At 40.4% G+C, this 20,701-nt stretch overlaps 1 protein-coding gene and 1 pseudogene across 1 annotated transcript; both read left to right on the plus strand.

Moving 5' to 3' along the window:
* Window positions 1–300: 300 nt before the first annotated feature.
* UBE2B (ubiquitin conjugating enzyme E2 B) lies at window positions 301–12,344 on the plus strand. Its single transcript, XM_035105456.3, has 6 exons — window positions 301–492; window positions 5,684–5,764; window positions 6,517–6,542; window positions 9,866–9,955; window positions 11,322–11,410; window positions 11,778–12,344. The coding sequence occupies exons 1-6, from the start codon at window positions 449–451 to the stop codon at window positions 11,904–11,906; spliced, it is 459 nt and encodes a 152-aa protein (XP_034961347.1). The 5' UTR covers window positions 301–448; the 3' UTR covers window positions 11,907–12,344.
* A 5,548-nt stretch (window positions 12,345–17,892) lies between these two features.
* LOC148686876 (uncharacterized) lies at window positions 17,893–18,651 on the plus strand (annotated as a pseudogene).
* Window positions 18,652–20,701: the final 2,050 nt, after the last annotated feature.

Consider the following 20,701-nt stretch of genomic DNA (forward strand, 5'->3'; position numbering starts at 1 on the left):
CCCGCACCGAAGCACACGCACGGCAGCCGCTGCTCCGCCTTCGAAGGCTCCTGTAGCCGAAATCTGCAAAATATATCCGCGCAGCAACCCGTGCCCTGCTGGAGGACAGGAGAGCCAATCACAAGCGGAGGACGACACCCTCGCGCTCAGAGAGCGAGAGAGAAAAAAGCCTTCTCACCCCCCTTCAAGCCGGCGCAGTGGTACATCCCTAAGGCGTTCTCGGTCCCCTCCCCAAGCAGGCGCAGTGGTACAGCCGCGAAGGGCGGCTGGTTCCCTCCCCCACCGGCGGAGGGAGACGCCATTGCGGAGTTGTTTGTGAAGCAGCAGAGCGAGAGCAGGCGGCCGCCGGGGAGGGAGACGTCGGCGTTGCCAGCGGTGCTGAAGCCTTTTTTTGGAGGTGGGGGAGGCCCGAGGATTCATTTGGCAGCCGAGGGGAGCGGGGAAAATCATGTCCACCCCAGCTAGGCGGAGGCTAATGCGAGATTTCAAGAGGTAAGCGCTCTTCCCCTTTCCTTCCTCCTCCAAGAGGTCTGGCTGCTTCCCAGGGCCGGAATGCGCCTCCTCCCTCCCGCCTTCTCTGGAGGAGGAGGAGGAAGGAGGTCCCCCCCCCGCTCTTGGAGACCCCCTTGTGAGAGCCTAACTGCTCACCTTTGCCTTTTGCCCTTCCAGAGGAGCGGGGGGCGGCTTTCTGTGTTTAGGGCGGAGGGGAAGAATAACTCCTCTAGATTTCGCCTGCCCTTCTCTACCCAAAAATAAAAAACCTGCTGGGAGGACAAAGAGTTCAAGAGTTTCCACTTACTCCCCTCGAAGATCTGCTCTTGCCCCGCACCCAGACTGCCCCCCCCACCCTCCTTCTCCTTCCCCTTCCTCCTCTGTTAAGAAGAAGAAAGTCAAGGGTTGTGCTAGACAAAAAGACTTAAGAAGCTTGCTGGGGTTTTTTCCTCTTCTTTCTTCAACACCCCCCCCCCCAAAAAAAAGGAAAAGAGAGGCCAAACTGATTCGAGAGACCATTCCCATTTTTCTTTGGCTTTGACGCCCCTTTATAGAATACTTGTCTTGTTGATATAAGGGAGTTGCCTTGAAATAGACTGGATTGACCACGTCACAAGTACAGATAAAGGGGCCCCCCTCTAGCTCAGGGGAATGACCTAGGGGGCCAGTTTGTTTATAGCATGGGACCTTATGCAAAATAGTGATTAGGTCACTGGTTTTAAGAAGTCGCCTCTTACCTATTTTTTTCCTATCCTGCACCCACCCCCACCTCTCCAAGTACTCAGCATGCAAGCTGCCTTTGCCTTTGCAAGTGTGAAAATGGGTTTGTTACATAAAAGCCACAGTAAATGGTATGCCCAAGAAATGATTTCCAACGGTTTTCTTTTCTTTTCTTTTTAAGGAAGGAAACTGGTAGGCCACAGAGCTGTGTTAAATGCAAGCTTTGTTATTTCCGTTTAATAGAGTTTTTCTATGCTCTCCATCCACTGATCCCAAAGCATCTTGCCAATGTGATGCTTCAAAAATAAAAGAAGCCATTGTCACAGCCTCAGGTTACCCAGTGAGCCAACAGTGGAGCTGTAAATAAAACTCCTTCCAGTCCAGTGTCCCCCTCTTTTATTTAGCCATGTTGAATCTTTTAATCCCCAAGGATCTGCTCCAGAGTAGAGTTTCAGTGCATTTGGTATTCACTCTACTCTGTTCCCTTATGACTTGGGCTTATGCAAAGAGAATTGGTATATGAATTCTGTCACAGAAATGTAAACTCTTCAAAAGGCTGGCCTGTGAATTCCATAGCTTTCTGGGTGGGGGGGATAGGGGAAATAGTGGAGAGAAACATTGAATTTTTTAAATTTTGCTATGTAACCAGCAGTGTTCTTCAAAAGTAGGGAGAATGCTAGCTGTGAATGCAATGATTTTAGTCATGGCATATAGAAAATGCTAACTTTCTCACACTGAAGTTGTTTGTGCCTATTACAATGGAGGCTTGTGTTTCCGTGTTTGTTTAGGGCTGCTTCCTATAATTGCTCTTTGCCTCTTAGCTTTTACTGACATCTGGAGGCATCTGTGAAGGTTATGCTGAAGTTGGCAAAATAATGGCCATTTTATTTTCTCAAGCAGGTTGCCAAGAAAGACATCCTATCCAAATATGCTTTTCCTGGCACTGCAAATGGATTCCACAAGGAAACCTGTGCATATTCTATAAAATTACAATATGTACATTCAGTACTTTAGATAACATTACACAGGAACTATTACAGCATGGATCTTGTTAAGTGTACAGACAGCTATATGGTCTCCAACTTGGCTTAAATTTGGAATTAATACAGGAGTAAAGAAACAAAATAATTGTATGAGCAGGTGAACATTTTAAGATGGGATTCAGTTATTGCTGAATTGCCATAGGACTGCAGATAGTTTTATTTCCCCAGTATGGCAAATGTGGTTATGCCATGCCACAGAATGGGTTGGTGCTGTGACATGGTGGCCGTATCCAACAATGCAGTATATTGCACAAAGCTGTGATCCTGAACAGTTTCCTTGAATGCATTCCATTGAAATCAGCAAGGCTTACTTTGAAATAAATGTGTCAAAATTAATTTCAGGAACTGAACTTACTTATACATTCCTCAGTCAAGCTAAGTTTCACTATGGGAACTAGGCCTTTATACTTCCAGGTTATTTTAATAATTGTTTCACTGATTTCACTATACAGTACTGACTTAAATTTAAAAATCTGCCCTAAGACACCCTGTGTTGCATCTGGAACAACATGAAAAAAATTGTTATGACCCCAGAACCAAGCAATATTTTCACCAAGGCACTAATGTTTTGAAAACTGACACAAAAGTTAGAAAGATTATAATTAGAATTTAAACTGCACTTAACTTGCTAGGTTTTTTTATTATAAAATCCAGTGTTATGTGAGCTAGGACAGTCCCTTTGAAAGAGGACATAAAATGCACTAACTATAAGGGATCCCTAGCCTAGACATTCCTTAAACAACTCCATGTGTAACACTTGACGAAGACCTTTTAACTACTGAATGGGAAAATATCTGGCACTAGAAATCTCAAAATGGAATGCATTTGTTTCAAAGTGCATGCTAGATAGCTGGTTTCACATAGAAACTGAGATTCATGTCAGGAAACACTTAGTTCATAGCTCACCTCAGCTGTTCTAAGTCTTCTTGGATAACGTATGTGAAGTGTTTTGAACATTTACTATATAAATGTTGAGTATTTGGCACTCAAGCCATCTGAGTTAAGGAATGTATATTTTGCTTGAGTCTTATTTCATTTAGGCTGACTAAAATGGCATCCTTGCTTCCTCTAATCTTCAATTACAGTAACTCTGTTTGCATGTGAAATCCCAGTCAGGGCTGCAAAATCTTCATAGCTGAAGGCTTTTCACAGCATGGTGTTCATGAAGCTTCAAGAACCAAAGCACATGGGGCTTAATGCTTTTGCTGAGACACTGGCATGCAAGCTGGCTATCATGTAGCAAGAAGTCACGTTCCTTTGCTCTCCAGCCAAGGTTTTAGGTAGCTTGTGCTGTTGACATTAAACTGATTGAACTGAGCATGCTCCAAGAAGAGAGCTGTATAAATGCAGGGTAGTTTTAAGGGCAAGGAACTGTATGTAGACTGACATTGCAGCATGCTGTTAATTTGCTGTTATTCCTAATGCCACTCCGTTGCAAGCCTTCCTTCCCAATAAATGGAAATGTACGTTTTGATGTGATGGCTACTGAAAGAATTATTTCAGTGTCTTAAATCTCTAATTTCCCTCTGCAAAATGTTGCACACTCTTAAACATGATTAACAGACTATCACTAATATTGCAGTTCTGCTGTAAAAATGTGCATTTACAATACTAGTATAACAAGGCAAGCTCTTGTGTTACATAAAGTAAGAGTGTGGAGGTCATATTTGCCACATGGAAGGAGTTCACTCTGTCTCTTCAGCTTTTCTTTAAGAGATGTCCCTGTATATAATCCAGCTTGAGGAACTGAATGACTTTAAAAAAAGATGCATCTTGACCATGTTGGGACTTTTTTTTTTGGAATGGAGTAACATATGGAGGTGGGTTGAAATGGGCTGGCACAGCACACTCTGAAATCAAATTGTTCCACCAACCAAAATAGAACAGCACTGTCTCACTACAGATATTATTAATGATGATCATTTCTCTACTGAAAACCCAGATAAAATATATTTCTGTAGTGTACAGAATCTCAAAACCAGAGCAACATAAATAAAATTGAAGCAAAATACATTTAGGAAGCTTAAGTAGAGTCTGGGTCACCTGGCAAGGTTATGAAAACTATAAATTATTTCCATGGGAAAGCTTGCTGAAATAATGACATAATAACACAAGTTGGCACCTAAGACTCATTACAGATGATGTCTTCTTGCTTTCATTAGGTATCAAGTTCCATAATCCCATGCCATCACTCTAAATTCACAATTTCTTGTTGAGGATAGCCAGGCACCATTTGACAAGTCTTATGTGGCAGGATACAAAGTTCAAGCAGGGGCTATGGAATAGGGCAGTATTTTAAGTACACTGGCCTTAAGTTGTTTAGATCTTCATATACTAATAGTAAGACCTTGAAGAAAGATAATCAGCACGTGATAGCCAGTGCAGCTCCCTCAACATAGGTGTTACGTGTTTGTTCGTAGCCAACACCCAATAGCAACAGGGCTGTGGAATTCTGCACCAGCTGCAGCTTTCATACCAGCCTCAAGGGTAGCCCAACATAAAGCGCATTACATTAGTCTATCCTAAAGGTCACCAATGCATGACCCACCATAGTGGAGCTAACCCACAGCTGACAAACCAGCTGCATCAAGGGTCTTGATTTCGCATGATGTTTCAGTAATGTTCTGTGTTTCAAACAGACATGATTTATGGCTTCAGTAGATACTTGCCAATATGTAAACAAATAACAGTTCATTTTCTGTATAGTTATCTCCAAGTGATGGTCTGAATGCTCATGAGAAGGATGCAGCTTGCTGGTAGAGCATCTGTTTGGGTGCAGATAGTCTCTGCCTCAATACCCAGCAATAGCCACCACAAAGCAGATCTCAGGTTGACTACCAACACTACTTACATGGTGGCATAAGTGAACAGACAAGCTTTGCTTACATCAGGCACCAGAAGTGCTAAGCCTGAGAAAAGATGTGCAAGTATCCCCAATTCTTATCCTCTTACAGCTGTAGAATAGAGGATAATCATCACAGACACCTATACAGTTAAAGTAAATTAGATAAAATGAGTGTTTTCTGTGTTGAAATGTAAAAGGAATGCAGAAGATTAGGTTGGCAACAAGTAACTTCAGTCCAGGATTGTGGTAAGGACTGAACCTTGGTGGCAGAGCATATGCTTTGCATATAAACATTCTCAGGTTCAGCCCCCCAAGAACTCCAGATAGGGCTGGGAATGCCCCATGCCTGAAGCCCAGAACAGCCATTATCAGTTAGTGCAGACAATACTGAACTAGATAAGACTCACTTTAAGGCTGCTTCCTATGTTGCACAGAATGCTGGCTGATCATTGAGGAGTCAGAAAACCAGATGGGAGGAGGAATGGGTGGAATATCATAAAGGAAGGCATGACTGGCTGGCTGGAATAGCGTGTGTACACTATGGATTTTAATGTCTCCATGCATTCTGCTTTCTTGTTTAAAGATTACAGGAAGATCCACCCGTGGGGGTCAGTGGTGCACCATCTGAGAACAACATAATGCAATGGAATGCAGTTATTTTTGGGTAAGTGAACCTTTCCTTCATTATAAAGGGAATGAATGAATATATTCTAAGTTATTTATTTTCTGTGACACTTTCACAAATGCTAAATGACGACTGAATAAATTGAGCACATTGTTAGAAACAGATTGTTAAGGGTCCAGTGTTGCACTCCAGAGTATTCAGTTTAACAGGGCAACATTGAACATAAAGGGTAGGATTCAACTAAAAAGCCCCACCAGTGGAAGCCCATGCAAAGACTTCTGCTAGCTCAGCGGGGCGTCCCCCTCTCCTACCTTGCGCACACACACACATGCCCAACGTGGGAGTGGGGGTGGGGTCAAAGTGGGAGTGGGAGAACCCCCTGAACAACATGCAAGGGGAGGGGCACAAATGTTTGTGTTGATGGAGCAATCTGTTTATCACTAAATTGAATCCCTCTCAAATCATTCTCTTTTAAGCTTTCTTATGATGTAGCATGTATTTGTACAAGCTTGGTACTTTTAATTGAGAATGGAACAAGCTGAGCACTTTGGCTGAAAATTCCAGTGAATGTATTGTCTCAAATTATAGCTTTGCAAGTGAGACTCTTTGCAGAGGCACTGCAATATCTAGAGTTTGGGAATCAAGTATCTTTTCAGTAACACATTTATATACCAAGCTACTGGCCACAGTTTTATGGGAACCTAAATGGCAGGAAATAGCTTCTGAGTTCTGTTTGTTCATTTACAGTTAAGGAATAATTAATTCTAAAAACGTATTATCTCTCTTTCCAGGCCAGAAGGTACTCCCTTTGAAGATGGTAAGCTTTAAAAACATTTTTTGCTTCTGGTGGCTTTCCTAAATTTAGAATCTAAGCACAGGAATCTTGCATTATGTTGCCATATGTTACCTGTAACAGTTGTCTGATATTATACTGTCTGATATTGTTATACTGAGGATAACATTCCAGTTGTAGTACTAATACATGTAGGTAAAGGTAAAGCCCATTATTCTTACAGCACCTACCAGCAAGAAGTCCTAGTACTTTAAATCATGTAAATTGACTTGTTTGATCATAAGCCCCTAACAATACTAAGGCTACAGTCCTAACCCCACTCACCTTGGAGTAAGTCACACTGAAATCAACAAAACTTACTTTTCAGTAGACATGTTTAGGATTGCACTGTACAATATAAATAAATTCCACTTAGTTAAAAGGGTCTTTTATCATTTAGATTTGCAGCCCGAGTACACAAAGTGCTAATCAGTCTGATGGTTTCATGAAGTAGGTTGTCACATCCCTAATCTAAAATTGGGTCATCTGGAGGTGTTATAAATTAACCATGACTGACAATTTGGAAATATTTTAACGCTTGAATTTGCAGTTGGTTCTACTGGAGCTCCCTCTGACTGCTCCAAAATCCCTGTCTCCAGTGACAATTGCATATTTGCCAGAATGGAAATACTGACGTAACAGACATGGATCCAAAGAACCCCAAGACCAATTCTGTTTGTTCAATTGAGCTTTGGACTTGTATTTCTTGAATAGAACTCCCACATGACACATGGAAAACAGATTTTGAAATTTTGTTGTTGTCCGCCCCCCCCCCAAAAAAATATTACTGAGCATGCCCAAGACTTTGGGCATTGCTAAAGTAGCTATTTGGCTTTTAGCCACAGTTTCCATCAACAAGGCACTTAGGCATAGAATAAAGCAGTCAGACATAATTGTTGATGGACAGCTTGGGTGTCTTCCAAATGTGATATTCAGCTGGAAAAAGGGGGCCCACAGGGGGGGGGAGAGAGAAATAGCCCCACTCAAGGACAGGACCTAAAACCAGACCTTCAGTATGATTTTGAGCTTGTATTCAGTAGAGCCTGCTAAGATTTGGGGAGAAGTTCACATTAGTTCATTCCAACATTTTTCATGCTTTTTTGGTAATGCCTGGCTTTGCCCATAGCACATGATCCTGATTCCTCTTTTGATAGTGAAAATAAAAACAACTTCACGTTCCCTTGAACTGATCTTTATATAAAACTGTCTTGGTGAAAATAACCACAGTAGAGTATATGGCTGTTCTTGCAGTGGTTGAAGCGGACTTAAAGCCACCTGTTTATCACTCTCTAGTGTTGTGTCTTGAAGAACAGGTTTTTTTAAAAGTTGGAAGTTCCAAAATTTTGTGTGGGTGTTCCACCACCACCACCTTTTGTTTCTTTTAAGATCTGTATTGGTCTTATTTAGAACTAGTATATAAGTGTTTCCTGTGAACTTAATAAAAATAAAATTAAAAAATTCCTTCCAGTAGCACCTTAGAGACGAACTAAGTTTGTCATTGGTATGAGCTTTTATGTGCATGCACACTTCTTTAGATACCACAGGTATCCTGTGAACTTGTAAGTCTTAATGACCATGGAGCTGTTGTGTGCTCGTACTGATTATTCTGGTTCACATTAGTAAAGGGGATGACTCTTGGGTGTCCTACAAAAAAATCAGTGGAAGGTTCAACTTTGTAACCTGTTCTATTTTGTGTGTGTGTTTTAAACTTGATTCGGTCAGTTGTAGTTGAAAAGGTGGGGCAAAGCAGTTTTTTGTAGAGCTTCCCAGGTTTGAGACAATTTTTGCTTAGCACCTGTAGTAAAGTAAATGGCTACTTGCAAGCTCCAGACACCTGAGGCTCTCATGTATAGCCCAGGGGAACTTGTTAGTGCAGGGAAAATGGAGGCTGTCATCACAAAAATGATGGCAAATGTTTCTGATAATCTATTTGATGGTAAGTTGTTTGTCTCTGGACTAGCCCATAGATTCTGTTAGCTTTTGATACCCAGTTGGATGTAATGTAGACTTCAAAGCTGTCAACTGAATGTTGGCAGTTCTCTCTCTCTCTCTTTAAGTGTCCCTTTCTCAATATTAAAAACACACAAAAGCATCAAAAAAGAGGCATGCTTCAAATTACTGCTGAAAATGTAGGTACTAGAAGCCTTGTGTATTTCTAAGATAATTTTACTTCTTTCAAATTAAAATTATGGCTGAGGTCAATAGGAGTTGCAGTCCAAAATGTTTGGAGGGCACCCAGTTGCTCCAGAGGGGGGAAAAACTTTCTAGAGAAAGTTTTCTTTTGAAATAAAAGCACATCTGTACTTACTGTCCTGGGAGCAAGTTTTCTTTTGAAACATTGACATTTTTACACGTATGGGTGTGCAACTCCTCATTTGTGTATGCATGTTTATTTTATAGCACTTCGTCCTCAACTGCCCAGCTTTTTTCCTTTTCGTTTTCTCCAAGGATTTGTTTGACTGTGCTGGATAATTTCAGGCCAATTTACACATCCAGCTTCTGTCCCCACATAGAACACATTCTTATTTTAGAAACAGTGTGAAATGCATGAGCTAGTTCAGATCCTTGAAATGTATCTGTATGTCACATATATGTATGTGGGTGAGAGAGAGAAATACCACACGATGATCTTGAGCATGGATTTCATACTACTTTCTTCACAGAAATACTTTCATTGTAGTAAATGTATAATGTATGAAGACCTGTTCATTAGAACAGTTAATCAGCGCCAGCTTAAAATGCCTGTTATGTAACTCATGAATTTCTGAGCTAAATAGCTTTGCCAGACATTTATCTAACTCCATTTGTGTTTGGTTTTTAATACCAAACCAATGTTGCATTCTCAACCTGTGGAAATTCAAAAGGAATACACCTGATTCATCTGTATATTTTTCTACATAGTTTATAGCTGAATAATGTACATTGTGTTTTAGGTTCTACTCCATATTCTCTTGAGTGGGCTGCTAAGATACTCTCAGGATGCCGGTGTTATTTCTATTCATAGCTGTGTACTGCAGCATTTTATTAACTCTAAAAATAATGTTAGACTAAGTGTTTATTTTTATTTCAAGAGTAGTAGCCCTTTTGTTAATCAATAAGTGCTTTTGAAGGAATTAGTTTTACCGCTATATATTTGTGATCTTAAGATGTTTGTAATAGCTTTGTTATATAACTCTAAACTGCCTTATGAGATGAGATACAAATGTATTAAATAAAATGTCATGTTTAGGCTTTTAAAAGCAGATTCATCTACATAATTTGTTCTTGTTTGTCGTCCCCTTTCTGCCCCTTTCTCTCTTTTTTTACAGGTACCTTTAAACTAGTAATAGAATTTTCAGAAGAATATCCAAATAAGCCTCCAACTGTTCGGTTTTTATCAAAAATGTTTCATCCCAATGGTAAGTTTTCATGAATAATATGTAAAAACCTTAGGTGGAAGCATGTGCCCTCTGACTTCCAACAAAGTTTTAATATCCATATCAATTGCTGAAGGTAATTGCCATGGCAACTACTTAACACAGAAATTCTTCACAGCCTGCAGCCAGTACTTTCATTAAAATAATATCTGAACAGCCATGTCATACTGGCAATCACAAAAATAAATGGAAACTAATTAAGTTTAGAAATAGTTTGTTCTATTAGATTAGAGACCAATAAAGAACTTCCTGATTAAGGGAATTGCTTTGGAGATGCACTTTGTAGGGTACAGTGGGGAACGGGGAAAGATCCATTGCATGAGTGGCCGCCTCTGTTGGATCCAACCCTCTACATCTGCAAAATCCAAAGCCTTAATGAATGTTGCAGCTGGAGCTGTAATCTTCCTTAATATCTGTGCTCCTTTTTGCAAGCGTTCTGTCTCAACATTTGTTGCTGAATCTTCTGTGTATAGCATATGGCTGCTTCTCTTTCAGGCAAGGAGAGCTCTGTTAACAGGGAGCAGTATTGATGCTGTCCAAGCGCCGAGTCAATCATTCGACAAGACATTGAGGCCCTGTGTACTATATTTTTAAAATCTTTCCTCCCATTTTTCCTATAGCCTAAGCAACTTGCTGTTCATCAGCTGAAGAGTGAGGAGGAATGAGGGATTGTTATTACTGAGATGTCAAATGTAGCTAGACAATATACACTTGTTTTAAAGAGAGACAGCGAGCCTACAGAACAATAATGTGAAGGAGGATTGATCTTCCTTTTGGAGAAGAACTTTTATGTCCCTGCTCAGTGTGTGTAACTAACATACGCATAGAGGAACTCTGATTTGTGACGCAGATATTTTAACTTGGTTAGGAGATAGGTTAGAGATAAAGTGAGAGTTTCCTCTTCTATTGCTACAAATCAAAGGAAACCAAACACCTTTCATATAATTATCTTCAGATTTTGCATCAGGAGTGTTATGATTCATGAGTCTCTTATCAGCACATTCAACTGCAGAAAAACCTCTCTTGGGAACAAGAATTTCACTTTGATTTTCTTCCTGCCCAAAAGTGAACAATAAATAAATGGATGCTACCACCCAAAATGCCTAGTGACCAGTACTTCTAACCTGTGCCAACGCAAGATTAACTGCAGGTTGCCTCATTGCTGAAAAGTTATTGTGCAATATGCTTTTCTCAGATATATTTTCTGTGGCATGATCTATGCATGTTTATGAAGATTTCAATATGAATTAAAATGCTGAACTTCTGGAGAAATATATCACCCGTTCACACATAGCATTCAACTGTAATAAACAGTGGTATAATTTTAAAAACCTTCTTTTCATTTTAGTATATGCAGATGGTAGCATATGTTTAGATATCCTTCAGAATCGCTGGAGTCCTACGTATGATGTCTCATCTATTTTAACCTCAATTCAGGTAATTTTAGTAAATAACATACTGCTCTTCATAGTCTACTCATCTGAGAAGCTGATGGGGAAAATTGCTGATGAAGATTGAATCCTTTCTATCTTGAGCAATTTATTACAGTGAATATTTTGAACTATTTCTAGTAACTTTACGGCTACTTAGTAAGTCATTTTGTCTGAAGTGCTTGTCAAAAGGATTGTTATTTTTCTTTTACTGTATCAGTTTAGATGTAATATTAAATGTAAACGTTGCAAGAACAGGGCCGGGGCTTGTTGTAACCCTCAAACATGGCATTCTACTCTGATTAGAGCTCTTCATTTTGATGGCTGCTGCTTTATATTCCACCCCCAATGTTGGCTTCCTTTTCTCTTTCCAGTCGCTGCTTGATGAACCTAATCCAAATAGTCCTGCCAACAGTCAGGCTGCACAACTTTATCAGGAAAACAAGCGTGAATATGAAAAAAGAGTTTCGGCTATTGTTGAACAAAGTTGGAATGATTCATAAGAAATAACTACTTCATTAACCGACATCCTCATAATCATCATGTACAATTTAACTTACGATAGGAAATGCTATCAGAACTTCTCAAGTGCCACGTTTGACTTGCATACAGATGTGTTTGCAAAAATAAGCCCTTCAGTTTCAAAACTCTAAAAGCTTGTGTACCTTGATTAATGTACTTTCTATTGCATGTTATGACCTAAGTTATTGCTACATAAATTTGTAATATATCCTGTTTGTATTTTTTTCAAAGTGTATAATGTTGGTGTGAAGTTTTCATGACAGAATATACATATTTTGTAAATCTGTACTTTTTTCAAAATATTGAATGCCTTATTTTTGAATTCTTTAGATTTATAAATTGGACAAAAATCACTTAACAGAGTTTTATATATAAAATATTTCATGTAAAGCTGAAATACATAACCTCAGTGCAAGACATTTTTCTGTCACTTCTTTCAAGTTTTCCATGGCCTCACAGATCGCTTGCATGCAGATCTAACTACAAAAATACATTAAGATGTAAGATGCCCTCTCACATGTGCAGTCTAAAATTCTGCCTAAGTAAGATATTTTTCCCCCACCAGTGTTGGAAGAACCTTACAGTTCTCAGCACTTTGGTGTGGTAGAGAAGTACTTGGAGCTCCATTTTTTTCCAACACAGATTTTGACATTATTTACATTTTCTTATATGGTGCTCTTTATTTGGGGAGCTTGGTATATAAGCTGCCTTCTGCCAGTCATGCAAGATAGGATAAAGTGGCAAAAAGATGGACATGCCACTCACAAATATGGGCAACTCACAAATAATTGCCCTATATCCAAACTTAACACTAGTCATTACATTAGCGATTCTCAACTGGCCAAAACCATTCACTGCAGAGCCAGTGGACAAGGTGCAGAGAGTGCTACCATTCACTAATGCAGACTGTTGCCATAGCTATGTATATGCCCAAACAGCCGAGTTGTTTTAATCACATGCAGGCGGTAATTCTGCCTTGTATCTCATTTTACCCCTCTGCTTACAGAAAGCTCTTCGCTCAGAGGAGAGAGGAAGTTCTGTGAATGAAAAGCCAAATCTTCCCAGGTTACCTTTCATGCAGTTCCTTAGTACATTTGGGAGAAGATGGGGAAAGGAGGAGCAGTAAAAATGGCTTTCCTGCCTTCTGTGACTAGAGGGACACAATGAGATGCAGTCATTGGTTAACTTGCTTATTGTAGGCAAATTTTCGAACTACATCAATACAGCCAGGCTTCCAACTTAACACAGAATCAAAATGAGAATCTAAACCTGTTTCAAATTGAGATGGAGGAAAACAGGATAGCTCTAATGACCAGGTCATGATGGGTATGAGCAAATACAAGAAATCCTTTGTATAGATGCTTCCCCTTTGCTTGTTACATTATTATCCCACCTTTCCAGTAAATGGGTCTTAAGATGCCTAACAATAGCCTCAGTACAATAGAACAGCAACAAAATAAAGTCAAGCCAGGAGAAACAGTTTCCAACCTCTAAAACCAGTTAAAACAAATATTAACATAACTTAAAAGCCAGATGTTGAGTCTAAGGCCTGTATAAATGAAAATGTACTTGCCTGCTGGTGGTAGGTAATCAAGCCTGGTTAGCATCTTCCTTTTCCTTGGCAAGGCATTCAAGAGACCACAAGCAGCAGGTGAAAAGGTCCTCTCTCTTTTTTAGTTCCCATCAAATGCGCTTCATATGGTGGAAAATGCAGACTTTCAGATGACACAGTCCCATGTCATTTAGGACTTCACAGGCCACACATTTTGCACTTTGGATTCTACCTAGAAACAGACTTGCTAGCCTATGAAGTTGTGAAAGCGTGGGAACTGCATGGCTCTGATAGCTGGCCCCATTCACTGGGTGCAGCATGCAAAACCAACTTGAGCTTCTGAATACTCTTCAAAGGCAGTCTCACTGTAGTCCAAATGTAAGTAAGTTATGTGCTAACAATGGCCTGATACTGCAAGGAACAGGCACAGTTTTTGCACTAGCATTAGCTGTGCAAAAGTACTCCTGGATGCTGTCAAAGCCCATCCAGGCTCGGGGTTGAATGCAAAGGTACACCTAAAACTATATCTTCAAAAGGAGTGCAGCCCTATCCAAGGCTGATTGAAAACCCAGCTATCTAGGAGCATTCTGTCCTGTGTGGTTTAAGCTTCAGTTTACCCTCATCAAGTCTGTTACTGAATCAGACTTTCATTCAGAACTTGAACAGTTTCCATGGATTTAAATGTAAAAGGTAAAAGTTTTGGGTGCCGTCAGAATACTGGTGATAGCAAATTTTTGCTGAGTTAAGGTACTTTTATGGGGGGAAAATATTTCCAGTGTTGCATGGTGAGAAATTGAAAACCAAGGAAAAGTATGATACGATTTTATTTATTTAAAACCTCTAAAGAATCCTGAAAGTTCAGATGCATTTAGTACTTTCTGGTTTAAAGAATTGCAATCCTAGATCATTTTAGTCGCAAGATTCAACTGTATAGTTTATTTACAATTCTGAAACAAGTTAAAAAAATACATTTCCTACTATGACTTTGAAAACTCAGATTTATGAAAGACACAACATTAATAGTAAAATCAAATACTAGGAAACATTCTGGATTTACCTTCATGTGTACTCTGTTGAACATGGTGGGAAACGATTTGTACAAAATCACCGACTAGAAGTACAATTCTTTCATAACCAAAGTAGAAAGTCCAAGACTTCTCTTTTGTGCTGTATCATTGCAGCTATTTCACAAGCATCTAATTCAGTTTTCCTTAGCTGCTATGCATGTGTGATCTTTGTTTTGGTTAAGATCATGTTACTTCTATATAAATAGTACCCATGTACTGATATCAGAATACATGTTACTATAACAACCTTCTCATTAACAGGCATACTAGGTCATTTAAGTCCTGCCTTTGCTAAATGAAAGATAAACACTACCTTGGCTACAGAATATGCTTGCTTGGTGAATTGAAGGGATGGAAACTCTAAAAAGGATTGGGAAATGTTATCAAATTCTCAAGGGCTAACATTTTTATATAAAGCCAGGAAAGATGTCGTGGTAATTCAAACAATCACTTGCATTACATTAAAGAGGGACTTTAATATTCTCTCACAATAATAGACATAAAAGCAGATCAAGATAGTGGAAGTTTACAACCCAACAGTAGGAAAAGGGGCTTCACAATTAACTAGTGGTATTAGGGTGGGTATTTTTGGCTATCAGTAATGGTTGCTGGCATAAGAAAATGATAAAATGTGAGAATGGATTGGGGTTTTTGTGGGTTGGTTTTTTTTAAAAAAATAAACATGAAGCAGTAATTTTCTGCTGCTTCTCTCCGTAGTTCAAATTCCTGTCATAACTTTACCCAAAAAAGTTATTGGTAGGTTAGAACTGCACAACCAAAGAAAATATGCACAGGAGCGGAATTGTGCTTAGCATGAACTGCAAGTGGGACAGACAAAAGTGAGAATATCTTTCCAGAGTCAGGTGGGGGTGGTAGAGAATATTTCCCCCCACCCACCCTGGATCAAACCTGTGAGAACATGTAATAGAGACTGTTTCTAGTGAAGGCAGGCAATACCTGCTAGATCAGGTGTGGAGAACCTTTGTTCTTCTCCATGTGCTGCTGAATCCCATCAACCCCAGCAAGCATGGGAGTTATAGCAACACCAGGAGGGCCAAAGGCTCCTTACACCTGACCCAGGTAGCAGTTTCCTATGTTCTGAAATGTGGCAGAGTGTACTCTCCACCTGACAACTCCACGCAGGGGAGCTGTGCTACCAGTAGCAGCAGGGGAAAGGAATCTCCTAGCCTAAAGTGATGTCTGGTAGGAGTGACATAGGTACATTTGGAAGCAGTTTGACAGCAAGCATGTCAAACTGTCCTGACAGTCTTTCCCCCACATGAATAGCCACTTCAGATGAGGTGATTGGGAGCAGAGGGCGTTTAACCCTTTCCCTGCTTTGTTTATCCACTCTAAATGATCACATGTGGTTTCATTTGGAATGCTGTGAGGGAAATCCACTTGCATGGAAGCCACTTTCCGAACGGAGAAAGGTGAGGTGAGGTAGGAAAGCGAAGTGCCCCTCACTGCCCCCCTTCCCCTTGACTGTCACATTATCATCCCCCTCCTGGAAGTTTTTTTTTTTCAAACAGAAAGAACAGTTATGGCACTGTTACAGACAGTGCAAGTGTTAATGTCCACATCTCAAGCTGAGTTTTGTGCGTGTGGAACATAGAAACTAAGCTTTTGCATTTTTATGTAGCCAATCTTCTTTATATAAAAAAATGATTTCCGTTCACAGTCCCAATATGTAGAAACAGTCAGTGGCCAATTAGTGTGCTCTTCCCTTTCAATGACCAAGTCACACAAATATAAGTTTTTGCCTGACCATTAACAAGTTACTACAACAACAACAACAACAACAACAACAACAACAACAACAACAACAACAACAACAACAACAACAGGGATGTAATATATGAAGAACTCTAAGAACTGGAACCACTGTAGATAACAGGCTCATTGCTAGCACATGATTTACCATGGGAAAATAGGTATGAGTAACTGACACAGAACCTGCCTTGTGCTCCCGCCTTTCTTTTTATTTTGGTATGGCAGTAGCACTAACATTTTTATTTTCCTGCAATGCTGTACGTATAGAGTCCAGCCATGCAGGCCTAGGGCTCCTTTCAATACTCCTTATAGGCTGTCTGGCAATGAGCCACAAAAAAAAACCCCAACAGCAACAGTTCTAGAAGTTGAGCCTGAGCAGCTAGACCTGCCAGTGCTGCCATTTTCTTTCCTACACAATGCAGTGAGCTTCATAGAATCTCAGAATTGTAGAGTTGGAAGAGACTGAGGGGCATCTAATCCAACCCTCTGCAATGTAGAAATTTCAACTAAAGCAGCCATGACAGGTGGCCATCCAAACACAGCTTTAAAATGTCCAAAGGAGAGTCCACCACCTTCCAAGAACGTCCGTTCCATGGACGAACAGCTCTTACCATTAGAAACTTCTGACGCTGCTAGGCAAAATTTCCTTCCTTGTAACTTGAAGCCATTGGTTTGGGCCCTACCCTCCAGAGCAGAAGAAAACAAGCTAACTCCATCTTCCATATGACAGCCCTTTAGATATTTGAAGATGGCTATCCTATCTCCTCTCACTCTCCTCTTTTCCAGGCTAAACATCCCCAACTCTCTCAACTGTTCCTCATAAGGCTTGGTTTCCAGACTCTTGATCATCTTGGTCGCCCTCCTCTGTACACAATCCAGCTTGTCAATATCCTTTTAAAATTGCATCCCCCAGAACTCTACACCACAGTATGCTAGATGCGGTCTTACCAAGGCAGAATAGAACAGGACTATTACTTCCCTTGACCTGGACACTATACTTCTGTTGATGTGCCTAGAATAGCATTAGCTTTTTCTGCTGCTGCACCACACTGTTGACTCATGTTAAGCCTGTGGTCTACTATAGGTAGGAGTCTGATCAAAACTATATGGGCTAGCCATTGATATAGGCCAGAAAGGGACAGGGTCCGAACTTGCATTGTGAAACAAAGCATGAAAACTGGTAATTCATTGAATTCACTGCCACAAGATGTAGTTGTAAGACAAATTCATTAAAAAGAGATTTATCAATGGGCATTAGCCACAATGGCTAAATCCAGATCCAGGTGCTCTTGGAGGAAACTGATTTTCTAGATCCATTTCAATCGAGGTTTTGGCACAGAAACTGCTTTAGTCACCCTGTATGGTGACCTCTGTCAGGAGAGAGATGGGGAAAGTGTTAATTCTCCTCAACCTCTCAGCAACATTCAATATAATCAACTATTGTATCCTTCAGAGTGGGTGGGTTGCACCACTTTGTGGTGGTTCTGGTCCTACCTGGATGGTCATTTCCAGAGGGTGATGCTTGGGGAGTGCTTTTCGGCCCTCTGGACCCTTCAATGTGGGGTTCTCCAGGGTTTGATTTTATCCCCCATGCTGTTTTACATCTACATGAAACTGCTGAGTGGGATCATCCAGAGTTTTGGAGTAAGTTGTCAGCAATATGCTGATGACACACAGCTCTACTTCTCTTTTACATTTGCAGGTGTGACCGTGTACGTATTGGACTGTTGTCTTGCCTTGGTAATGGACTGAATAAGAGCCAATAAACGGAAGCTCAATCCAGATAAGAGTGAGGCACTGTTAGTGGGTGGTTCCCTAGACTGGATGGATGGGATACTGCCTGCTCTTGATGGGGTTACACTCCCTCTGAAGGAGCAGGTACGCAGCTTGAGCGTACTTCTGGATCCATTACAGTCACTTGAGGCTCAGGTGGCCTCAGTGGTGGGGAGTGCCTTCTATCATTTTCAGCTGGTGGCCCCACTGCATCGATAAACCTAATTTCTGTCCTCTATGCTCTGGTAACCTCTAGGTTAAATTACTACAATGTGTTATACATGGGGCTGCATCTGAAGACAGTTTCGAAACTTCAGCTGGTGCAGAATTCAGAAGCCAAGTTGCTGACCAGAGAAAGATGCTTTGAGCATACAATCCCAATCTTGGTTCAACTGCACTGGCTGCCAAGTAGTTTACAGGGCCATTTCAAAGTGCTATAAAGCCTTAAATGGTTCACGACCACAATACCCCAAGGACCACCTCTCCACCCCAGACTCTGTGATCATCCTCCGAGTCCTTCTTTGGGTGCCCCCTCCATGAGAGGTCCAGAGGGCAGCAACACAAGAAAGAGACCTTTTAGGTTTGAAGACAGCTATCATATTAAAACACAGTTGCAAACACCACAATTAAAAATGCTAGAGTTTTATTATAAAACACACACAAAATTCAGTTCAGTATGGAGACAGCTGCTCACAAAATATTTTTACAAGTTTGTTTCAAAAAGAACACTTTACACAACAGCTTAAAGGCCTGTGAACCTGTATTCTTGTGGGGATCAGCTGGCAAAAAGAATTTTGTAACATGAGGACAAACTACAAAAAGAACCTGGCTCCATTCCCCATTACAATGTGTGTATTCTTAGGATGTTTATGTGATTATTTTGATCTATGCTTCACCGTCTCTAATATAGAGTCTCCATCTCAAAAGTGATGAAAGCAAGTAAAGAAAATGTATGGCAACTTTTTACAGACAGATGGGGATGCTTTGTAAATTTTTGGATACACACTTTAAAAACTGATGGTGTGACACTGGTATTAAATTCCCCTCTCTTTTTCTTGAGTTAAATTTTGACATGAAAAATGCTTTAATGAAAAAGCTGACTAGCATTTCTCTTCTTTCATCTCTTAGCTTTGTGAAAAAAGTAGTCAGTAAATATTTTATATTTATAGAACATTAGTGGGAAATGGTCTGTTTATTTGACTCCTGGAAAATGATTGCCAAATGTGCAACTCTGAATTGTGTACAGGGTTAGCAAGAGAGAATCTGACCCTAAAACACAACATTGGCCTCATATCATCTCGTATCGACCTTTTCCTGTTATGCAAAACTAGCCAAACATTCCTCACAAAATACTATAAGAGAGTGTGCCAACTTTGAATATGTGTGGGAAACTGCTCCTGGTCCTGAAGAAGACCTGCTTGGTTGGTGGGCAGGATACTAACTCTAATGCTACAATGGCTATGCCTGCTCCTAAGGAATTCAGAACATGAGCTGTACATCTGTATTTATTATACTTCTGTTCCACCTTTCCTCCAAGGAGCTCGAGGTGGCACACATGGTTCTCCCCCCCCCCCCCATGTATCCTCACAACAACCCTGTGAGGAAGGATAGGCTGCGAGACTGTGACTGACCCAAGGTCACTCAGTGAGCTTGATGACTGAGTGAGGATTTGAACCCAGGTTTACCAGGTCCTAGCCCAGCACTAACCATTACACTGGCACCTGAGGAGGGGTGCAGAATGAGAAAACTAACTTCTTCACCTTCAGTTTTCTCAAAAGGGAAAAAAAAGAAGGAAGTTGAGGGACGAAAGAGTTCAAAGCAAAGCAAATTGATAACTGGAAGACCACAGGCAAGAACTGTCACCTGAATGGCATTAGTTAACTAACATTATTGACTCATTTATTCAATAAATTTACTGTTATCAAGTAAGTGGGGGAATGGAGTGTTTTAAATTCCTGTTAAGTGTAGGCTGTGTTGAGTTTTTATTTTATTTTGAAAGAAATGTGTGCATGATCTGTAACTTCAGAGTAATTGCAGCCTGGTCCTGATCACAGAAATTCAAGGCATTAAATTTGGCATCAACAGGATTTAGGAGTCTAAAAAAAGAGAGAGCACAATAATCTCAGCACAAACAGCTCAGTGATCCAGGGAACAAACTCCATTAACCTTCCTTTGTTTCTTTTAGGGTACCCTCAGTTTTTAATGGGAAAATATGCAAGGGAACAGGACAGTGTCTGGGGAATTTAAACCCAAGGCACAACAAATGGTTGAGAGATTTCTGGAAGGGGTTTATGTTACACATAGCATTATTAAACTAAAATGGCTCTTTTGGCAAATGGGGAAACATCCTTCTGGGATTTTTTAGGAGAATTATTTCTCAGCTTTACTGAAAACAAAACAAGGCTTTTGTAGAGAATCTTGCAGGGCTTTTGAGTCCAGTGATGTTGATTGTGCACAGATGGAGAGGAGGAAGAGGCAAGATGGAAGGAGCTGAAGCAACTGAAAGCAGGAAGAGGATGTTGGAAAAGATACAGAGGGAGATGCAAAAGTTGAAAGCAGATCTGACGCACAGCATTTACGAGGCTGAAGAACAGAGCCATGACACAGCAGA

The sequence above is a fragment of the Zootoca vivipara genome, chromosome 2 (genome assembly GCF_965207765.1).
Source record: "Zootoca vivipara chromosome 2, rZooViv2.hap1.1, whole genome shotgun sequence".
NCBI classification, from domain to species: domain Eukaryota; kingdom Metazoa; phylum Chordata; class Lepidosauria; order Squamata; family Lacertidae; genus Zootoca; species Zootoca vivipara.

Bases quoted from the DNA above. Each gene is read 5' to 3' on its own strand.
- UBE2B (XM_035105456.3), top strand. From the start codon at position 449: ATGTCCACCCCAGCTAGGCGGAGGCTAATGCGAGATTTCAAGAG. The intron at 493-5,683 runs GTAAGCGCTCTT...TCTTGTTTAAAG, and splicing joins CTAATGCGAGATTTCAAGAG to ATTACAGGAAGATCCACCCG. The intron at 6,543-9,865 runs GTAAGCTTTAAA...CTTTTTTTACAG, and splicing joins AGGTACTCCCTTTGAAGATG to GTACCTTTAAACTAGTAATA.